The following is a 22,201-nucleotide window of genomic DNA, read 5'->3' as shown; positions in this document are numbered from 1 at the left end:
AACCTTCTGATAAGCGTCATAATTCGGTTACAAGAAACGTTAAAGTTCCATAAATGCATACCTTTGCCTAATAACAAAAGGCATAAATATGTTTGTTTGTCCCCCCCCCTTATATCAGTTGCACGGAAGTAGCTGGCAACGCAAGTAATCCGGGCGCTGCAGCTTTAAGCAGCTGCGCGCGCTCCCGCGGACGGCAATCAGTTTCTGGCAGACAATCACTTTTTGGCACAACACCGGAAAGGGTCAAGAGGAGCCAGTTTGGCTTGTTTCCGACACCGTTTACCACCCGTCCCGTGGCCTTTGTTTTCATTTAAGCTCATAATTAACGCTTCATTCTTAAATCATCAGTTCACCAGTGGGGTTTTAGTTTTGGGGTAAAACACAACTCACGGGACACGTGTACAGCGAGATTCGGAGAATACGCAATGCAGTGTTTTAGACTGTACAGTATGCCCCCCTCCGCCTCTTTGGGGTGTCACTGCTTCCAGTGCAGGCTCCAGTGGTTGGCTCCGGCTCCCCTTAAAACACGTGACTTTAACTTAAAAAAAACCCCAGAGATCTTCTTGCGTAAGACTTTAACAAATGAGTAGCTTTGTCAAGACCTCGCCCACTTTTTTTTCTCTGTATTTGATCAGTTTCCTATTGGTGACGCACGAAGGAACGTATAGAGCCCAGAGCTTTGTGCGTAAAACCCGCCATGTGGAAAAACTATTTATAGTTCAGGCCATTTTTAGCACATGGTGTATTCCACCCATACAACTTCTGAAAACTGAAAATGTGTGTGTGTGTAATTGTAATTGTAATTGCTGAATGTGAATTTATGAGAATAACTATAAAGAACTCCCTCATCTTTGATTGTCAGCTTAAGGCACAGTCTTAGTTTCTTTTCTGTAAAATAAAGTATTTGATGTTGCTACGCTAATTGGAACTACTGGCCTATCCTGGCTCAGCACAATGCAAACATTACTTAGGCCTCGGTGCACTCCAGTCTATTCAAATTTCCCCCAATAATTACCCAAACCTGGAAATCTTTATCCAGACAAGCCACGTGAGATCAAGTGGGACGCTCCCCTGCATGCGTGTAAACATCCCACACTTCCTTAGAGACAAGTGTATTAATCAGGTTTTGGAAGGCTCTGTCCGGCGCTCACGCATTCAACTTGCGTAACCAGACAATTCACGCACGCACACACGCGCGCCCCCGTCGTCTTGTTCTCCTGTTGTCCCTTTAAAAATCCGAATCCAAGGCCAATGATTTATCAAACTCCTATTATCAAGAAAATGTCACAGGAAGGGCACCTTGCTCTGCACTGACGCAAACCCCACTCTTTCCCACGGAGCTATAGAAAAGCTTTGCAGTTGGTACTTTGCTGAGCTACAACCAGTCCGCTTCCAGTCGTCTCCTCGTCGGGTTTTTTTTTCTTTACAGCTGTTTCCAGCCTGCTGGCAGAGCTCTGCAAAAAATGGTAAGTGTTCCAAACTAATTCGTGTAACTATTCTCCTGCAGTTTCTATCTATCCTCTGTCCTCTGAGTGTATTCTCTTCTGTTTTTATGCTAATCTGGCACTTTTCTTGCAGGGGGGCACTGTTTAACGCTTTCAGGCGCTCGAGCTGTCCGTGGTGCTGAAATGCAGCTGTGGTTTCACACTGAAAAACTTTAACCGCCTTTTCTCTTCTGTGTCACCTAACCTTTTTATTTCTTTATTTCCGTTTTCAGAGAAAGATTTAAATGGGAAAGTTAACATTTGGTTGATCGTGTCTTTTTTTAGTAATCTTTTTTTTTTCTCAATTTACTCGCTCTCTACCGACTTAAACGGAAGCCAGGTAGTTAGTCCCCCGCTAAAAACACAACTAAGAAAACAACAAACTGGTCAGTAATTTTTATTTTTTTAAGGATTTATTCCTGTTGCCCCCCCCCCCCAGTTACATTTCAGGGGAGTCATTTGTAATTCCGCGCCCGTGGTCTGCTCACCGCTGGTAACGCCGGCGATCTTGCATGCCTGCGGGGAGAGCGAAGCCACCGAGAGACCCGCAGCAGCTTGTCTATTGCCCATAAAAATCAGTGGATGTGTGTGGCTGAATGACATGAGGGGGGAAATGGGGCGTAAAATTAAAGAATCTTGCAGAAAGCGAGAACCGGAGAAGCAAAAGCAACCCCCTCCCTCCAACAAGCACAAGCACTTTCTCCACACACACACACACACACACACACACACACACACACACACACACACACACACACACACACACACACACACACACACACACACCCGGCAGACATTGAGCTGAAACTATGGAGCGACCAGAACGACAGCATACAGCAGAAAAGGGAAAGAGCATAATTTTATTATGATTTTTTGTTTGTTTGTTTGTTTGTTTTTAGTCCCAGAGCAGCGATGGCCTGCAAACGCCTGCTAGTTTCATGGTTTCTGCCCTGCTGTTTTCTTTTATCTCGCTGATCTGTCGCTCCCATATTCCAGGATCTGTCTGACCACAGAGACATGGCCAAACAACCGGCCAGCGCTCCCACCGGCTACATCCCTGCGCAGCAGTCCGACGGAGCCGCGGGACTTACAGGAAACAAACCGGACAACACGGCAGCGTGCCCGCCGTCCACCCCTCGCCATCACCCGGCGCCTCAGCCGCCGCCTCCTTGTAATGAGCGCAACACTTTTTGTCCCGCGGAAAATAAACCGGGGGAACCGGACAGCAATAAAGAATACGGGACGTTTAAAAACACCCCGCCGGCCGTCCCCGGATCCGTTGCCGTTAATTCGGCCTTGAGGAAGGATTCCGTCGGTTCGGCCCGCGGGGGGTCCGCCCAGTACGGCGACCCGCTCCGGGCCACCGCTGAGCAGAACAACACCGCAGGCAACTGGACGTCTATGAGCCAGACCACCATCATACTGGGAACAGATGGGAACACGTCTGTTCAGCCTGGAACCGTGGCGGGGGTAAGTCAGCTAAATGAACCGTTACCTTAACGGAGGGTGGCCGCTGTGGAGGCAGGTGCGGTGTGGATGTGTTTCCGCTCGTGGCTGATCGGAGAGCTGACTGGATTAACCTGCTGCCTCCAAACAGGGGGACAGTGCCACGCAGACCTTTAGTAATATCTCTGCTGTGAATAACAATCTGTGGAACTCTAAAAAAAATGTGGTAGCTACCCCAGGCATTGATTTGTGACTGACGTGTTAAGCTGTTCATTTGTAGCCCCAGAACTTCTGAGCTGAATCAGAGGATTCTTTAAAAGTGGATCTTAAGAGGGAGCCGTCATTGTGAGGACAGACCGTGGGTTCGTTGTCGGGATGCTTAAACAGTATTGTCTGATACATAGTTCGTGGTCTTTATTTAGTTATTTTTCTTTCATGCACCGGTTCGGGAAAGCCTGTATTGGGAGTGAGAGTGGTTCATTCAGCGTATGCAAAGATTGTAAGCGCGCGGAACGCCCACAGGTGTAACAGACTATGGTGAACCTCTTCGCAGTGATACCGGGTTGAATCACGCACGTGTTGTAATTTGGGTGGACCCTGAGCTATTTGCTGTCCTTGCTTTGCGCAGCGTCTGTTCTGATGCTCTGCAGCAGTCTGCGGTGTCTGATCAAAACTTTAAAAACCGCTTATGTCAGCTAAACATGAGGAAAACAAAGCGCGCACACTGGACTGTTTTATTTATTCATGATTAGATCCCCCCTTTAGACATAAACCTATGGCTATTTCCGGTGTTTTTATTTTTCTTATTATTTTAGTTAAAATTCTAAACTTGATTTGTGCTTGGTGGCGATAACATGGTTAATGAAAAAAAGAGAACTGAATCATACTCTCGCTGTATTCTCGGTGTTCCCTGCCCACACTTGGTATGGCCCAAAAGCCCAGGTGTTATCCGGCTGATAGACAGCGCTGTATTACAGGAGACTGCGGATTGTTTCCAATCCCCAGGAGGGCATCCCCCACCACCCCTACCATTTCACACGCTCACACTTACAGAATCAGACACACAGACACATTCCCATGCAGCGCAATGTTTGTGAATTGGAATCTATATGAATTTCAACACAGTCTGTTTCCTGAATCTGATAAATGAGGTTCTGCTGTGTAGTAGTAAAAAAAAAAAAAAAAAAAAAGTTCCCCTGAATTTTCCTGAATCGATCTTCAGGAAATGTTTTTAATCTCCGCATGAAATTCCACGAAGATTTCCAGCGGTTTGGTGGAGGTAACAGCCCTTAAGCGTAGCAGAGGATGAGACGAGTTATGTGTGTAAGCTTTGAGAGCCGCTATGGAATTCTGATTGTCGTGTGTAAAACGGAACAAAATTAAAATATAACGAACACAGTGAACAAAATGTAGATGGCCCAAAAAACGTGTTTCGGATCGGATTCGTCAACATCTTGTAAATAAAAATGTTCCAGATTTTCAGTCAGCATGATGAATGTGGAAAAAACGCGCTTTGATCAGTGAGCATGTAATATTATTGTCTGCAAAGGACAATTCCCCCCAGAATGATGAGTTACTCTTTTTAATTATGTATTTATAATTTGTTTTTAAACTAGAGAATGCTTTTAGTTGATGGGAGATGAGTTAGCCTGAGTGCTTCTTCTTGTAGTTACACTTAGCTTTTTTTTTTTTTTTTTAAAAAAAGATTATTATTACTTTTTAAAGCCATTTTAGAGACTCAGTCAGTGTTTCCCCCCCTCAGGTTAACGAAGATGATGACGAAGGAGGAGATGAGAATAAGGCCAGAGGAAACTGGTCTAATAAACTGGATTTTATTCTGTCCATGGTTGGCTATGCAGTGGGACTGGGAAACGTGTGGAGGTTTCCTTATCTTGCCTTCCAAAACGGGGGAGGTAAGACTTTATGTGTGTGTGTTTTAAATAATAAAATAAAATAAAATTTCAGTCAGGGCCGGAATTAGCCCCATTCATTCATTTATCCTGTTAGGCCTGTAAGCATGCGAATGCTAAGAGAGCTATGTTAAAAATGAATAAAAAAAATGTTATAGTGTTGGGATTTCCTCTGGTGGTGCGCAGATATAATGTGCTTACATCGCCAAGCAAAATCGACTCTCATTATTTTAACTGGCATTCTTGTTCTTGTTATAACTGCTTTATATAGGAGTTATTATCAAATAATATCCTTAAATGTTGCAGAAGTCATTAAAAGCTGCCGTATGTTTTTCCCCATATGCCGAATGTTTTTTTTTTTAGAAGCAGCCAAGTACACACTTCACGTTTGATGATTTTCACTTTATTCCATAGTTAGGTTCAGACTTTGGTGCTTCTGAAACTCCGCTCTGTAGCCTGGTCTTTAATTCCCCGCAGGAGCTTTTTTGATCCCCTACCTGACCATGCTGGGCATCGCTGGGATCCCAATCTTTTTGTTGGAGGTTTCCCTCGGCCAGTTTGCAAGCCAAGGGCCAGTGTCAGTGTGGAAATGCATCCCCGCTCTGCAAGGTAAACTGGCCCATCTCCTCATCTTTAAGAAATATAATTTTAACAAAGAAATAAAAAAAAAAAGAAATAAACATATAAAACCCAAATAAAAAATAAATACATTTTATAATCACGAGTTCTCCACTTTCCTTAAGAGTAATTTATCTATTTCGTCTCATTTATTTATTTTAGGTTGCGGGATTGCCATGTTGATAATATCTGTCTTGATAGCCATATACTATAATATTATTATGTGCTGGACACTGTACTACCTGTTCGCTTCGTTGAAGGGCTCACTGCCATGGGCTAACTGTAGGAATGAGTGGAACACGGTGGAATGTAAGGACAAAGACATGCTGCTGTTAGGTAAGACACACACCTTCACACACACACACACACACACACACACACACACACACACACACTAGAAAAGCACCCCACTCTCCACAATACGCAATGCGTCATGCCTCCCTCAGCTAAGGTGTCCTGCAGTATAATGAATACTGACCTGTGATGTCAGCGGTGTTTCACTCTGAAAAATACTTAAACTTAAGAGCACCCAGTTTGTTTTCTATATGATCCAGTTGGATTGTTAGAGGCCAGTAAAGTAGGGGATGAGGGCCCCAGGGAGATAAAATCCCACCCGAAACACGCTATATTTATATCTTCGATTATTCTTTTGTGTGATTCTGTCAGATTAAAGCATTGCTTCATGTTTTAAAGCTGCAGCATGGAGCAGAAGCAGCCTGTTAGTGGTCTGACACTGAATTAAACTGTGGATAAAATTATGTTTTAACAAAGAAAACGTAAAAGCGGAGAATCGAAGGCGTCTTGGCGTCGATTTGCATCGAATAAAAGTCGAAAAAGGCTTCACTTTGTGTAATATTTGCCTTTAGCGATTCTGTGAATTCAGCACAAAAACTGCTTGCTTGACAAATTTACTGTACAGGCTGAGCTGCTGCAGTGCTGCAGTGAGCCCGAGACTGACCCCTGCTGGATGAAACGGCCTATTCGGGTCTGCATGTCTGCGTCTTTTGAATGATGAAGCAGACAAGAGGGAGCAAAAACGTGAACTATGTAGCCTGACGTATGTTAATGTGTTTACATATATGATTTTATTGTGTGGGTGAGCGAGGTCTGAACAGGTTTGCAATGCAATGCACAAGCTCTGCAAAAATAATCTGTTATATGCATACTTTAATGTTTCCCTTTTATGCCAAAGAGATGTGGATATATTAAAATATGTATATGCAGTGATATTACACTACAATGTAATTTTTAAAGCTATATTCGTGGCCTAGGGTCATAAAGGATTCATGTCATGTCATCGCATGTTGTCCACTGAGTGTATTCAACTCCCCCCCTTCAAAAAACAAACAACGACAACAGCAACAGCAACAGCAACAAAAAAACCCCAACAGTTTCACAAGTGTGCAAAGCACAATTAAAAAAACGTCCTGAATCTTTAAGACCCAGTTAATATAAGTTTGAAATGACTGAAAATAGAGTCATATAAAAAGCTTAAACCTACTTCTGTCTACCTTGTTTGCATGAAAAAAAAATTGTAAATAGTAAGAACAGGGCTCAGAAACATTTATTTAATCATATCCAGCAGTGTAGGATTTTAACAAATACAAGTGGAAGAAGTTTCCAGTGAGGCTACACTACACTGTACACTGTGTCCATCTGGCCTTTTCCTCCCACTTCTTACTCACGTCCATCTCTTCACCCCAATTCAGAGTGTGTACCTGAGCGGGCAGTAAGTTGTGTCCCACAGCAGCTTTCTGCCAGCCTCTCCAAGCTGACGTGTATTGATTTCTGATTGAAACAGACTCATGCATCCTGCGGGACAGAAACATCACGTCCATCAAGAACTCCTCTTTCTGTACGTTGGCAAACACAGCGGGAAACCTGACAAAGCTGCTAAACATGAGTATGGACGGAAACAAGACATATGTCAGCCCCAGTGAGGAATACTTCAAGTGAGTGAATCCTCTGGCCAAAATAAAATGTTGTTTTCAATTCCTGAAAAAAAAGATCTATACATTTTTAGCCAGATTTTTTTTAAAAATATATATTTTTATGACTGGATGAAAGACAGAATCTGATATTTTTTAAAACTATTCTCTGCGGTTATCAAGCCATCAAAAAAGTGATCATTTTGCTTCAGTAAAACGTTTATGGATGCTTAAATAAGGTTTATTCCTAATAATTCAAGTTTTATGTCTTCTTGTTTTATATTTTGCATTTCTTTTTAATGTGACAACACACAAGTACATGTCCAGATAGTTGCCCGAAGCCACAAATTAATCTTTTAATTTCATACCCCACAAAATCACCCACATAGGAGATATTCACGTAAAACAATTTAATAATAATCTCAAAAATGTACAAAAAAGTACAGCACAATAATAATAATAAAAAAAGTCCTGCAGCATTTTATGAAAACATGTTTATGCACACTTTAATAATATAACAATATAAAGACAGAAAAAGCAGAAGGAAAGAAATCAAGTCCGGAGTGGGGTAATCGTACTGTTTTCTATATACAAGGGAAAAAAAACCCTGTACAGAGACTTTGTAGTTCTCCACCTCTTATTGCAGTCATTCAGCTTAATATCTTTAAACACAACGAGACTATCCTCGCAATATATAATTAATGATGATTTATGGAGATTTGTGTCAAAAGTTGGGCAAAAAAAAATCTTACATAAATCTTACATCTCTGGCGGACCCTCTGACATGTTTGGGACTCTGTAATGTAGATAAATGACTCGGCAAAATGAAAGAAACAAAAACAAAAACAGTGTCAGCATGAACATTTGATCTGCATTGTTTTTTGTTTTTTAGACTTAACCTTTCTGTTTGAATAACACCTGCAGGTACAATGTGCTGCACATTTCCAAAGGGATTGAATATCCAGGAGACATCCGCTGGCCTCTGGCCGGCTGTCTCTTCTTGGCCTGGCTCATTGTCTACGCCTCTTTAGCCAAAGGAATCAAGTCATCGGGAAAGGTAACAAACTAAAAACAAAACTAAAACCTGCCTTCCGATGTCTTTCTGCTTGAAGTTTGAAGCTCAGAAGACATGCTGCTATTAGTTTTCCTTTAACAGATTGCGTTCCCTTTAATGATAATATCGCCACCTAGTGATGAAGTATGTGACACACAACCTTTCATGAGGAAAAACTGTCATTTCCAAAAATGTAAAAATACCGCAGATCTGAGTTCATTTCCAAGAAAATATTTCATATGCAAATACCCAGAGTCTAGATAAACGCAAAACAAGTGCATTATATTCTGTTTAATAAATTATCTACTTCACAGCAATTCTTTTAAACTCCGTGTTTGAGTTTTTTTTCTCATAAGAAATACTTAAATGTTACTTAAAATAACTGAAAGCCATTTTCTTAGTTTAAAGAAAGCAAAAGAAGGAAAAAATAAATACACAAATATATAATTTATAAATATATAAAATGCCGTTTAAGCCCAGGTGAATGTTAGAGCTGCTTTAAAAAGACAGTCTTATGGTCTCAGACCAAAACAACACAAAGAAACTGAATAAAATTGCGATTGTTGTATTGTGGTGCCCTCTGGTGGACATAGAGATGAGCTGCAGCACACATAAGCCTGTCACTGTGGAGTGGAGCTTCAGGCCTGTGTCAGAGGTTTTTCTGTAATAACTGTAAACTTGGGATTTTTTAGTGTACAAATTCCTGTTTGTACCACAATCTGGATCAAAAGTGATCCTAATATAATCCTAATATATATGTTAATGTAGTGTTTTTGTGACGAGAAACAGCTAACTCTTGTTTTTTTTAAATTAAAAAAATAAATGTATTTAAAAAAACAAAAACATAAAAGACAAGGAAAATAAATAGTAGTAATAAATTGAACTTAATTAACTTAACAGAAACTTCTATAGTCTTCTTTTTAAAAAAAAGATTTGTATATGTAAATATAGAAAAAAGGAAGGAGAAGGTCTTTACAGTGGAAAAGAAAAACTAAATGTTTAAAAGTCCACACACAAAGAGAGGGATATAAATGATCTTTCAAAGTTTACTGACTTTGACCGTTTTATAAAAAAAACCCTGTTTTATCTTTGCATGTGTGTGTGTGCTGATGTTGCTCATTTCTTTTCTTTTCTCATTAGGTGGTGTATTTCACCGCCACGTTCCCTTACGTGGTGCTCGTCATCCTCCTGATCAGAGGAGTGACCCTCCCCGGTGCGGGTGACGGCATCCTCTACTTTATCACACCAAAATGGGAGAAACTAAATGATGCAAAGGTAACCAGCATTTCCTCACTGAATTCTACAAACACTAAAGTACAGACAGAAAAGAGGCCTTCCAGTTCCTGCCCTTCTCCTGCAGCTGCTCCTCTCTCCCTCAGGTGTGGAAAGACGCTGCCACTCAGATCTTCTTCTCCCTGTCGGCTGCTTGGGGCGGCCTCATCACGCTGTCTTCTTACAATAAGTTCCACAATAACTGCTACAGGTAAACACACAAAAGGTAAACTATGCTTCTGGCAGACAAATTCCACCTGTCACCACAGATGCATGACGCTATGTCTGAATGTGTCTGAATGTCTGGTAGGATGAAATGTCAGTAATAAATGTGACTTTTTGCAGCAAGCTGTTTCTTTCATTTTCTCTCAATTTATTCTTCCTGTGCTTTGTTTTATCGCTAAAGTAAGCCACAGCATTTGAAGCCAAAAATGCAAAAGCCTAAATGTGTGAAACTTTTTTGATTCACAAGAAATATATATATATATATTTTTTTACTTCATGCAGTCACAATACCTGCACATTAACTGAATATACACATGGTTCATTACTATAAATGAAAGCTTAGTAGTATTATCCACTATTATATATTTGCCAATTGTGTTTTTTAAATATTGTACACAAGACAGGGCTCTAAGTATGAGAGCATCAGAGACGTTATCAGAGGGATGTGACACTCAGATCGATGAAATGTTTGAGAATTCAGTTGCAGTAAAGATGGTGATAGAAGTTTGACTTCTTATTAAAAGCTTTTCAAATAATTACTCTGTGGCAAAGTTGGCAAACATTTAATAAACAAAATTCCGATTTGACTCGATGGTAATGAGATTTTTATGTTCCAGTGATCATTTTAATTCAAATGAATTTAGGCAATGCTTCAAAATAACCGCCCAAATAAGTGGCAAGAGACGTTGCAAGATGGCTTCCTCATCCCGAGACCTGGTTCTAGAAGGACTTTGGCACCACTGGACAGTTTTCATATTCATATTTCTATGTTTTAAATACTTAAAAACTTTTGAAGTCACAACAAATATATTTGCTCACTTCACGTTTCTCCTTTCTCTTCTTGTTTTCCTTTTCATTGCAGGGACACTATCATAGTGACATGCACAAACAGCGCCACCAGTATATTTGCTGGGTTTGTCATCTTCTCTGTCATTGGTTTTATGGCACATGAGTTAAAGGTGCCAATAGAGAAGGTGGCTGATGAAGGTAAGCTCCCAAACTGGCCGGCAGTAGCTATTGAAATACTATACATGTAGTATATATGTTTGTCTGTGTGTGTTAGGTCCAGGTATAGCTTTCGTGGTGTATCCAGAGGCTCTGACCAGACTTCCCCTGTCTCCTTTCTGGGCAATCATCTTTTTCCTTATGCTCCTGACCCTTGGCCTGGATACTATGGTAACCTTTACATCCTCTTAATACTATCCATCCATCCATCCATTCGCTTCCGCTTATCCTTTTCAGGGTCGCGGGGGGCGCTGGAGCCTATCCCAGCTGTCATAGGGCGAGAGGCAGGGTACACCCTGGACAGATCGCCAGTCTGTCACAGGGCCAACACACAAGGACAGACAACCATTCGCACTCACGTTCATTCACACATTCACACCTAGTGACAATTTGGATTATCCAATTAACTTATCCCCACAAGCTGCATGTCTTTGGACGGTGGGAGGAAGCCAGAGTACCCGGAGGGAACCCACGCAAACACGGGGAGAACAAACTCCACACAGAAAGACCCCGGCCTGATGTTGGAATTGAACTCAGGACCTTCTTGCTGCGCGGCAACAGTGCTAACCACTGTGCCACCGTGCTCCTCTTAATACTAATGAAAAAAAAATCAAGTTCCAAGTTTAAATATGAGCTATGGCATTTGGAAGTTATAGCTGGAAACAGGCAAACAATTTGCCCATAAAAGGACTTTTAAGTAACTCTATTTGAACTTACATGTTAAAGAACATGAAACAGCACTTTTAGTCTTTGCTCTAATGCTGGAGTAAAATCCTGCACAACCTCTCCATCTGCTAAAGATGATGTCAGTCTTCTTACCCGAATCTGAGCAAGAATGTAAACAAGAAAAGAGTTTCCTTTTTTTTTTTAGCCAGTTGGTGGCAGAAGAACTCCACACTACCTATGAAACCAATCATCACCCTCTTGTCCACCACAGTGTTTGCGTAGTGGATGAGATGATCTTGTTCTTGTGCTTGAGAGAAACATCTCCTCTCACCTTATCTCTCAGTGTGTTCGTCTTTGATTGTCTTCCTCGCCCTGTTTCCTCACATCTTAGTGCTTCCCAACTGAGATGGAAGCAAGAAGGAGAAATGAGGAGAAAAGGTTCGAGGGCAACACGTATTTAAGAAAAAGTGACACTCTCACTTCTGAGCAAGATTACAAGAATGTTAAAATATTAGTTTGTTTAAAATTACAAGCACAAACGAGGAGCACAAAGTTTGATTTTCTTTATTAACGAATATAACTTATTCCTGCCAAAGCTTGTATAGTCCAGTTGTGTGTCACTTAAAACATAAAATGAAAAAATGAGCTGATAATGGCTAAAAAGCTCTGTGAAGTGCAGAGTTGGGGATAACTGTAAAGATTTTCAAGCAATAATTAATATAAAAAATATTAATAAAAAGCGCAGTGAGGGGAGGTTGTTTTGTTCAAGGGTCAAGATTAGGGAAACCAATCTCGACCTTGATGCCAGTGTTCATTTTTAATGTGTAATGTGTTTGTAAACGAGGTGTCGTGAGATGTTGGTCTGTCAGGTAAATGATCTGTTTCTGCTGTGGCAGGTATTCAGGCCCACTTTGTTTTAATTTTGCTGAAGATCTCAAAGTTTGTGACAGTCAGAAACACGAGTCTCTTGACTTTTGTTTGCTCCGAGGTTAACACGTGGGTTTGGTAGCTGATGTATAAACACTGCACACTGCACACATTGACCCAATTAACACAATTACAAATGCACAGCACCCGCTGTGACTGATTTCACCTGAAGTGCCTGAGCTCTCCATGTACTTGAACAGAGGGGAGTCTGTGTGATTGGAGTGAGTGAAACTAGGTTGACCTTAAAGTCTTGAAGCAACATCAGGAAGCAAATACAACAATCAAATGTGATATGTGAACACAGCGCTTTACACTGTGGGTGATAAGAATTCATTTTGTTAACCATTCCATCACAGAAATGATGGAAAGATCAATCGTAATATTAATAAAACCACTCCAGCTGCAGTTTGAGCATATGGAGTGTGGAGAATGCCAACAATAACTGCACAGATGTGTAATTTAAGATATAATTCATTTTCAGGAGGCTATTCTACACTAAAAATGTTTATGTCCAAAATCCTTAGTGGAATTTTGTTCTATAATTATAATGTAAAACATTACATTTAATGGAAGCTGGCCAAATAATACTGAATTGATTAGTATACTTTCAGTTCATACCAAGCTTATTTTCCTTAATGATTAATTAAGCGTGTAAATAAACCATTGTTTTTATATTTTTCATTTGCATTTTACTCAAAATGAGTCATCAGCTTTGGGCCCCTTTTCCCTTCAGGACTGCTTTAATTTTTCATGAATTCAACAAGTCGCTGGAAACATTTCTCAGAGATTTTAACATGACAGCTTCATTCAGCGTGGCATCACTAAGTTTGAACTTCCGCAGGTTGTTTTGAACATGTCTAAATTCCTAAATTCTCTCAGTTGTTGCCACATGATTGGATGGTTAGATTTTTGTGTCAAAAAGCAATAGCTTACAAAGTGGCCTGTGCCTTTACATTTTAAAAAGGAATTACAGTAAACAAAAAACCTATAAGGTTTTCATTTTAAACGATATATCTGTCTATGATATTGATCTATTGTCACATTTACTTACTTTAGATATCATTTACAGTTTGTATTTGGAAATTGTTTTAATTCTTCTAATGTCAAAACAATAATTCCACTAGCAGAGCCATAAATGTAAAAGTGAAAGACGAGTATACTGAAAAACTTCAAACTGACTATATTATTGCTCCATGTCAGCACTATGTTTTCCTAAAATAACCCAAAACGGTTTCATTTGGACCCACTAGCCATGATATCGGTTACTGCGCTGAGTTATTCCTCACGCAGCTTCAGCGAACAAACACTTTTCGTCTTCGGGATGTTTTTAAAGTCCAGAGCACCTCCCGCCATGATCCTGGGTAAACAGTTCCTGATAAAACACAAACTCCTTCAAGTGCATTGTGATGCTCCTGAGCTGAGCAGAGGAGCAGAGGGCACAGTGGTGCATTAAGACACAAGTAAACAGTAACAGTAAATGATGATGTTACTTTGCCTTGGCAGCAGCAGCACAGAGGAGAGGGCTTGTGGTTTTGTCGTGGAACGCAGCTCAGCAGTAATAGGCTTGGGATGTTGACGGGAAATTAGTTTTGGGAGCTCAGGAGGAAAAGGAAGAAGTGGGGAAGTGACAGATAGCTTGATGGCAGCGCCATTTCTACAATAAACTTATGCATACGCACACACTATACAACCCTCGCTCAATTTTCATGTTTATGTATTCATCCGCGGCTGTCCTCTGGGTTCCGAGTCCCTTTTACCATCATGTTACATTTGCAATTCTCTAGACAGGCTCATCCTATCAAAGTCTATCCATTGTAAACTAAACCCTTCATACTTATTTGTTTTCAGAAGTTCTTCTGCTCAGGGTTAGAATAATGTTCTTTATTTGTTTGTGAAATAAATGAAATTATGTGTTTATTGGATGAACCGAAGACAAATGCTGGATGCTAAAGTTATGACAGCAGCGGCCGCTTGGATTCAGATGAGGTAAACTTGCTGACTTGAGGCTTTTTATTTAGTGGAATTGCTGCTACACCCTGGCCTGGGTGGACAATTGTTAGTGATTCTGCAGTGGAGCCAAGCAGGATTACTGTAAGCTGTTGCCAAAAGTATTAATATTAAATAGGAATTATAAAGAGTTGGCGATTATTTTCAGCAAATGCAATGTTTGAACAACGTGTTTATTAAACATCTGCCATGGTTAAACATATTTCCTCCCTAGTTCTCTTTAATATTTCCCCCTTCTCATCTCCATCCCAGTTTGCCACCATCGAGACCATAGTCACCTCCGTGTCAGATGAGTACCCCAAATACCTGAGGAAACACAAGCCGATCTTCACCCTGGTCTGCTGCGTCTCTTTCTTCATCCTGGGATTTCCCATGATCACAGAGGTATGTGCTCTGCTGCACTCAGGGTTCACAGTGGATACTTGAGCATTCTCCTTGCACCCTCTGACTCTGTCTTTGAATACAATCTTTCTGCATGTCAAGCAAAGTTCTGGCCTTCAGATGTCAGGCGCAATGATTGGAACAGTAGGCTGAGTCTTATTAAAAGGAAGTTGTGACCGTGGACAAATCCAAGTGTCGGGTGACAGGAGGGATGACATTGCAGGATGAAGGCTGAATAGATTTTGTAATAATTTCTGTGTGTGTGTGTGTGTGTGTGTTTGTTACAGAGTGGGATGTACATGCTCCAGTTGGTGGACACGTTTGCAGCCTCCTATTCTTTGGTCATCATTGCTATCTTTGAGCTGGTGGGGATTTCATACCTCTATGGTAAGTACACAAGCTGCCAGGAAAGCTCACTCTAAGGCCACTCTAGGTTCAGCATGTGAAGCCACAGCTGTGATTTTTTCTTTCCACAGACAGTACCTTTAATCTGCATTCTCTTTAATGGCCAGTAGGGAGCGACTGCTTTGGTTGCAAATGTAGACAGATAAGATCAGATTACATTTGTTCTAGTGAATACTTCTCTGATGATTTCATGGCCTTTTGGGCTAACTTACGGTTGCCAAGTTGTTATTTTATAAGTCTGTTGGTTTTTCAGTCAAACCAATAGGTGACATACCTATACCCACTGTTTTTTCATCTGTATTTCTTACATAAAAAGCCAGTGGCAGCTTGATTGTGTGTTCAGAGAAGCATATGTATATATATATAATAGAATAATAAATGCAAGAATAGCTTTCCCTTCTGAAAATCTAGATATCTGATATTGTGTGTGTAATTTCTTTGCGTTGACTTTGCTTCTGTGACACATTTCCACAGACAGCAGGGCCGAACTGTATAATCAGCCGAGAGACCCTAAAATATTACTGTCAGCGCAGGGTGCAGCTGAATGCAGAATGTTGGTGGTTTTTGAGGCATTTCTATTTCTGAACTTAAAATCCTTTGTCATAGTAAAACAGATAAAATCAAAATATCTTAAGATAAGATAAGATAAGATAAGATAAGATAACTCTTTATTGTCATTGCACAGTCATACATAGTACAGTAGTACAATGAAATTGGAAAACTGTCCTACGTCGGCACTACATATAACACAACACGACACGATATGACACATCACAACGCAACACAAACAACACAACACAGTATAATAACTAATAAAAAAGAAGAATAAGTGTATTTGCATTGCACACTGTTATTATTGCACATTAATTATTATTGCACCTTGTTATAAATATAAATATTATTATTGTTATTGTTTTAAACATTGTTACCTCCCCCCTAAAAAAGCCCAGGGAGGTAGCCAATCAGGTCAGCTATTTGCATTGATCAGGGCTATTGCCCTGTTGTAAAAGCTGTCCTTGAGTCTATTTGTTCGGGACCTCAGCAGCCTGAACCTCCTGCCGGACGGCAGCAGCTTAAACACCCGGTGTCCTGGGTGTGTACAGTCCCGTAGGATGCTGCGTGCCCTCTTGAGACAGCGAGTGCTGTACAGGTCCTTCAGGGAGGGAAGAGGATGTCCAATGATTTTTTGGGCCATATTGATGACCCTCTGGAGTGCCTTTCTGTGTGCTGTGGTGCAGCTGGAGAACCACACACCGATGCAATATGTCAGCACACTTTCAATGGAGCAGCGGTATCTTCAGGCTGTAGCAGTTTTAACAAGAAAAACAAATTAAACTGAAAAGAACAGCGTAGTTAAAATAACGGGTTTCTGCATCTCAATTATGCGTATCTGCAAAAGGGGACAATCATCCAAAGCTCCTTCATGCTGGAAACAAATTCTCACTTGTTAATCCTGCGGTGACCACTAGGAGTCTCTGTTGTAATGCACAAGTCTCTCTCACACATACAGGCAGAGAGCTCAGGTGTGTATCAGAAGGCTGTTACCAAGAAGCAAAGCTCGCCTCCAGTTTGTCAGAGCATCAGTGCAGGTGACATATTGAAATGATTGTGTGACTCTGCCACTTCATGTCACTCACAGTTATCCGTCAATAAAGGCAGAGGAATGAAGCCATCTGCTCGCTCACTTTTTCCAGGGACCACAGAAACGCATTCACATGCGCTCATGAGGACAGATTGAATTTACCGATCCTTTTTTTTTAAAGGGACGTTATTAAACCCAGGTCACACTCCATGCCTTCTCTCTGGAAACCTCCCATTTCTCTTCTTTTATTTCTTCTCTTTTTTCTTCTTCCTTTGCAGGCCTACAGAGGTTTTGTGAGGACATTGAAATGATGATTGGTTTCCAGCCAAACCGATTCTGGAGACTGTGCTGGGCCTTTGTGACTCCAACCATTCTGACGGTATGTTTGTTTTTGCTCATCTCATTCTCTGGCATGCGCATACACGCACACTCACTCACACACACAGACACTCGTACACATGGGCACATATGAACATGTGCAGCCCAAAATGCCTCTATTTTCACTGTCTTCTTTCAAGTTCATTGATTTGCAATCATAGAGGAACAGAGGAGAAATTGCTCCTGTACTCAGAAATCGAAAAATTATTTCCTCCTTCACGTTCCCGTCATGTCACCCGTTCTCACGTTGATTGTCATTTTAAAACTGAAGCTGCCAAATTCCAAATGTGTCAGCGTTTGATCTGCACTGAACATATACATGATCAGTAGAGAGTATACACATATCTCCAAAGAAACCTGTCTCTGTAAAGCTGAGAGTCTTTAAGTAGAATGCTGTGTAGTCGTAGTTCACTACAAAGGCACGTAAGAGCTGGACACTGGCCAGCATTAATGTTAGTAGTCGTAATGGAAACTACTGTACCTCCAAAGCAGAGGTGACGATGACAAATGGAGCAGCAGTCGAGGCGGCTGGCCATCTTGCTGCTCTCTCTCTCTCTCTCGAGATCACATTTCCTCCGGGAGCTCATTGATGCACAGCCTCCGGCTAACCTAGTTCTGTCTGCCATCTTTTCTCTGTTTGTATTCCTTTTGGTCTTATTCTAATCCTTCCAAACCAAATTCACTTTTTTATACTTTTTCCACCCCCCCGACCCACCCTTGCCTTTCCTGTCTTTGTACTCTCTGCATATAATAAAACTAAAGATCTAATTTTCTCATTGATATAGAACAGCAGACAAAGTTTTAGCCTTGGACTCTGAGGTCAGTGCAGTTAAGCTACTACACAGTCCATACCAGTCAGTGCTGACAATCACTGCACAGTTGAGCAGCATCAGGTAACGGCAGTTGAAATACTGTGCTGTGACATTTCACCTAACAAATGTTTCTCGGGTTTCCGGGCGTGTGCAGGGCATCCTGGGGCTGAGTCTCTACCAGTGGAAGGTGATGACATATGAGGACTACACCTACCCCACCTGGTCCATGGTTATGGGCTGGCTCATGGTCATCTGCTCTGTAATCTGGATCCCCATCATGTTCGTCATTAAGATGCACCTGGCCCCCGGCACCATCATCGAGGTAATAATTGTGATAAAACTGTCACGTCATGTTTTGGGTTTGTCTGCTACGCACACACTGTCCCACATGCATCTTTGTCTCTTTCTCTTTCTCTCTCACGCCCACACACACACACACACACACACACACGCGCGCGTGCACTGTCGAGGAAATCAATAGTCTCATCCTTCGCTCATTAGCAGAGGGAGGAAGGCTGCAGGCTGAGTATTAATTTGAACATTTTTTCTGGGAGTCTTGTGGGTCTCTTTAAAATGCTTTGATTAATGGATGATGATGACGACGAACGGGCCTTTCTGGTCTAACATCTTTGTGCGCTCTGTATCTCTGACAGTAGCCTCTATCACACACCTCTAACACTACATTTGATTTGCTTTGCTTGATCATAATTAACGCGTAATCATCACAGTGTCAAATTCTTTTTCACCTCGAAATTCTGCACACAATGCCCCCTAGTGACAAAGTCAAAAAGTTTGCTTGAAATTTTTACAAATTTATTAAAAATCAAACAAAATGAAGCACATACACAAATCTTCACAGCCTTTGCCATGACACTCAAAATTGAGCTTGGGTCCATCCTGTTTCCACCGCTGAGCTTTCAGATGTTTCTACAACTTAACTGAAGTCCAGCTGTGGTGATTCAGTTGATTGGACATGATTTGGAAAGGTACACACCTGTCCACATGTAGTTCTTGGTCCCATCCCATTAACTGAGGCGAAGGCTCATTTTCCAAAATAATAGTGAACCCCAACACGCAGCCAAGATAACAAAAGAGTGGCTTCAGGACCACTCTATGAATGTCTTTGAATGAACACCTCTTGAGATATCAGGCTGTGCACCGATGCTCCCCCATCCAACCAGGTTCTGCAAAGAAGAAGAAGAACAAAAAATATGTGTGCGAAGCTTTTAGAATCATACTCAGAAAAATTTGAGGCTGTAATTCCTGCCAAAGGTGCATCAACAAAGTATTGAGCAAAGGCTGTGAATATTTATGGACATGTTAAATGTGCAAGAAGTAGCTTTATCAATATGTTAAAAGTCAGGGCAAAAGCCAAAACAAATGTAATTTAACAGGAGGCCAGCATTTGTTAAAGAGAGCAGTTCATGTATTATCGCTACCTGTAAGTGCTCCGTGTTTCCTCTTGTCATGCAGCGCCTGAAGTTGGTCTGCTCCCCTCAGCCTGACTGGGGTCCTTTCCTGATGAAGCACCGTGGAGAACGCTACCAGAACATGATCGACCCACTGGGAACCAGCTCCCTGGGCCTCAAGCTGCCCCCCAAGGACTTCCAGCTTGGTTCTTACCAGTAGCAGCCATCCTGACAGCACCACATCCACCACTTCCAAGCCCTGTAGGAGGCACTGGTGGGTGGTGGGAATCGTCTCCATCCCCACGTCTTCTCCCTTCTCTCTCTCTCCTGCTCTGTACTTAAGCCTTCTTTGCTTCTTGTCTTCTTTGCTTTATCGTGGATGTGGAAACAAGCTCCTTCTCTTCTTCCTTTATGTCTGCATCATGTCCTTTCTTCTCTCAGGGAGGAGTAGCTGCCCAAGTGGAGTCTACTCTTCCACTGCTGCTTTGTACACTCTTAATGGGCTACCATTGCCTCCCACACATGACCGCTGATTACTCCAGAACCCTTCCCAGGGATCTTTATTCCAAGAGAAAAATTGTGTCATAAAATGACACAGCTCAGACTGCACTTGCAATATTAGACTCACCCTAGTTGCTCCCTATGGAGTTGTGTGTATTTCTCTGTGTGTGTGCGCGTGAGTTTAAGTGTATGTGCGTGCCATCAAATTCGTGTGTACAGATAATGAATCATCTTGGTGCAAGCAGACGCAGGAAAACAAAAAGAAAATTGAGCGACAGAGAAAAAAACCCCCCCAAAAACAAAAAACGGCACAACGAGCTCAGTGGGGATCTTTGTTTGGTTCCATCTGTGTACAAAATTCCATCGGCAATACAAATAATATCAACTGTCTGGAAAGAAAAAAAAAAACACAATATGCTCTGTTATCATATTTTGTTCCTATCCAGCAGTATATATGTATATTCATATGAGCTTCCACTCAGTCGCTATTGCTTTGTCAAAAATAGATTATAAGATCTGCAATTTGTGCCTCCTACATCCTGGCAGAGTAGCGAATGCATCCTGATTACCACTTTCCGTAGATACACTTTGACCTCGGATGACTCTGCAGTATGGTACAAACTTGGGTTTATTTTTCTTTCTGAACCCGAGGGACCATTTGTGATACCCTCTCTCTTTGTCTATTTATTAAGTTGTATTCCTGCTGTATTGTCCTAGAATTTAAAGTAGCACATTCCTAACGTAGGAGTAGTCTAGCCTTCTTCTAGAAGGCAATAACGTGGCCATTTAACCTTCTTAGGTCTGAAAACCTAGTAGTCGCTATTTGTGCATATATTTTAGACGTGTATTTGTGAAAGTGCTAAGCCATCTGACGAAACCTTCTTTCCAATATACATCGCATCAGTAGAGTAACAGTGTAAAATATATACATATATATATATATATATATATATACATATATATATATATATATATATATATATAGCAGTGATAGAGGTAGCAAGACAGGGACTCACATTTGTGTGTGTGCGTGTGTGTGGGAGTGGCAATAATGCCTCTCTGAACCCTAGTTGTGGAATATTTTGTACAAAAAAAAGACTTTCTTCAAGTAGTAAGCGTGTGTTGTTGTCCTGTCCTCAAAAAATTAGGAACTGCTGCTATATGTGAGCAGATGAAGATTAGAAAATGGCCTCCTTCTATCCTGGAAGTGTACTTTGTCTCTTGTTGTTTGTGGTAGAGCTCTTGAGACCTCTTTGTCATTTCAGACGTATGCCTCGCTTCTACGTGTGTCCTCATGAAAACAGGGTCTCAGGTATACTCGATCCCTTCAGACTACTCTGGTAGCTGTGGGAACAGTAGCAGCCAGTGCACAGAAAACAGCAGAGCCACCCCAGTGCTTAATTATAATGGGAACGGTGTGGAAGTGTGTTGCAAAAGGTCAGATAATCTCAATGCAGCACTGCTTTGGTTTTGCTTGCTGTTGCTTCAGTGCAATGAATATAAAAGATACACAAGTGATTTAGCCTGTTTTGACCAACCCTGTGCACTGCTAAAGGAGGGTCATTATGAGTAAAATTAATTAAAAAGAAAGTCACATTTCAAAACTGGAACTTTAATTAGCTCTTGAAACAGTTTTGTTGATCATCAATGCACTGATTAGTTTCATTCTAAAACGCAGAAAATTCTGAGCTCTCACCAACTTCTACTCACACTGTGATCCTGTAGAATTAGCCATAATGCTGTAATTTAGCACATATTTCCCTTTAACTCATCCTGTTAAGATATCCTCAGCACAAATGAGCCACTGTTTCTGGGGGCGTAAAAGTCATCTCCTTATGTAACGCCACAGCAACTTGAAGAACAGTTCAGTAAAGCTCAGCAGGTGGACAGACAGGCTTTGCACCCTCTTGAAATGTGACATGACAGGCAGCCAACTTTTACTTTGTGGGCTGCTAACCATTTACCTTCAAAGTAACACCATGTATCCACTCGGAAGCAATTAGTACTTTCCATAATTTGACCAGTTGGATATGCATTTTCATGCTGACAAAATTCCTAATTGGCATTACTATGCTTTTAACACTGCAGGTGATGAATTGTGGAGTGGCGTAAGCGTTCTTAATGGAGGCTGCAGGTATAGATTCTATAACAGTAGACAAGAGTTTAAAGGTCTCCTTAACTATTTCTCTAA

General features: G+C 41.2%; 1 protein-coding gene across 1 annotated transcript; it reads left to right on the top strand.

Annotated features, from left to right (window-relative positions):
• The first annotated feature begins 1,282 nt into the window (after window positions 1-1,282).
• On the top strand, window positions 1,283-20,924 carry slc6a5 (solute carrier family 6 member 5). Its single transcript, XM_006793771.3, has 16 exons — window positions 1,283-1,466; window positions 2,481-2,954; window positions 4,693-4,843; window positions 5,318-5,449; window positions 5,621-5,794; window positions 7,260-7,410; window positions 8,311-8,443; window positions 9,581-9,715; window positions 9,820-9,923; window positions 10,800-10,924; window positions 11,001-11,113; window positions 14,795-14,926; window positions 15,211-15,310; window positions 17,189-17,289; window positions 18,255-18,422; window positions 19,574-20,924. Exons 1-16 carry the CDS (start codon window positions 1,464-1,466, stop codon window positions 19,727-19,729), a joined length of 2,352 nt encoding a protein of 783 aa, XP_006793834.1. The 5' UTR covers window positions 1,283-1,463; the 3' UTR covers window positions 19,730-20,924.
• Window positions 20,925-22,201: the final 1,277 nt, after the last annotated feature.

This window comes from Neolamprologus brichardi, chromosome 1 (assembly GCF_056152115.1).
Source record: "Neolamprologus brichardi isolate AB-2024 chromosome 1, ASM5615211v1, whole genome shotgun sequence".
Taxonomy (NCBI): Eukaryota; Metazoa; Chordata; class Actinopteri; order Cichliformes; family Cichlidae; genus Neolamprologus; species Neolamprologus brichardi.
This window is presented reverse-complemented; position numbering and strand designations above follow the sequence as displayed.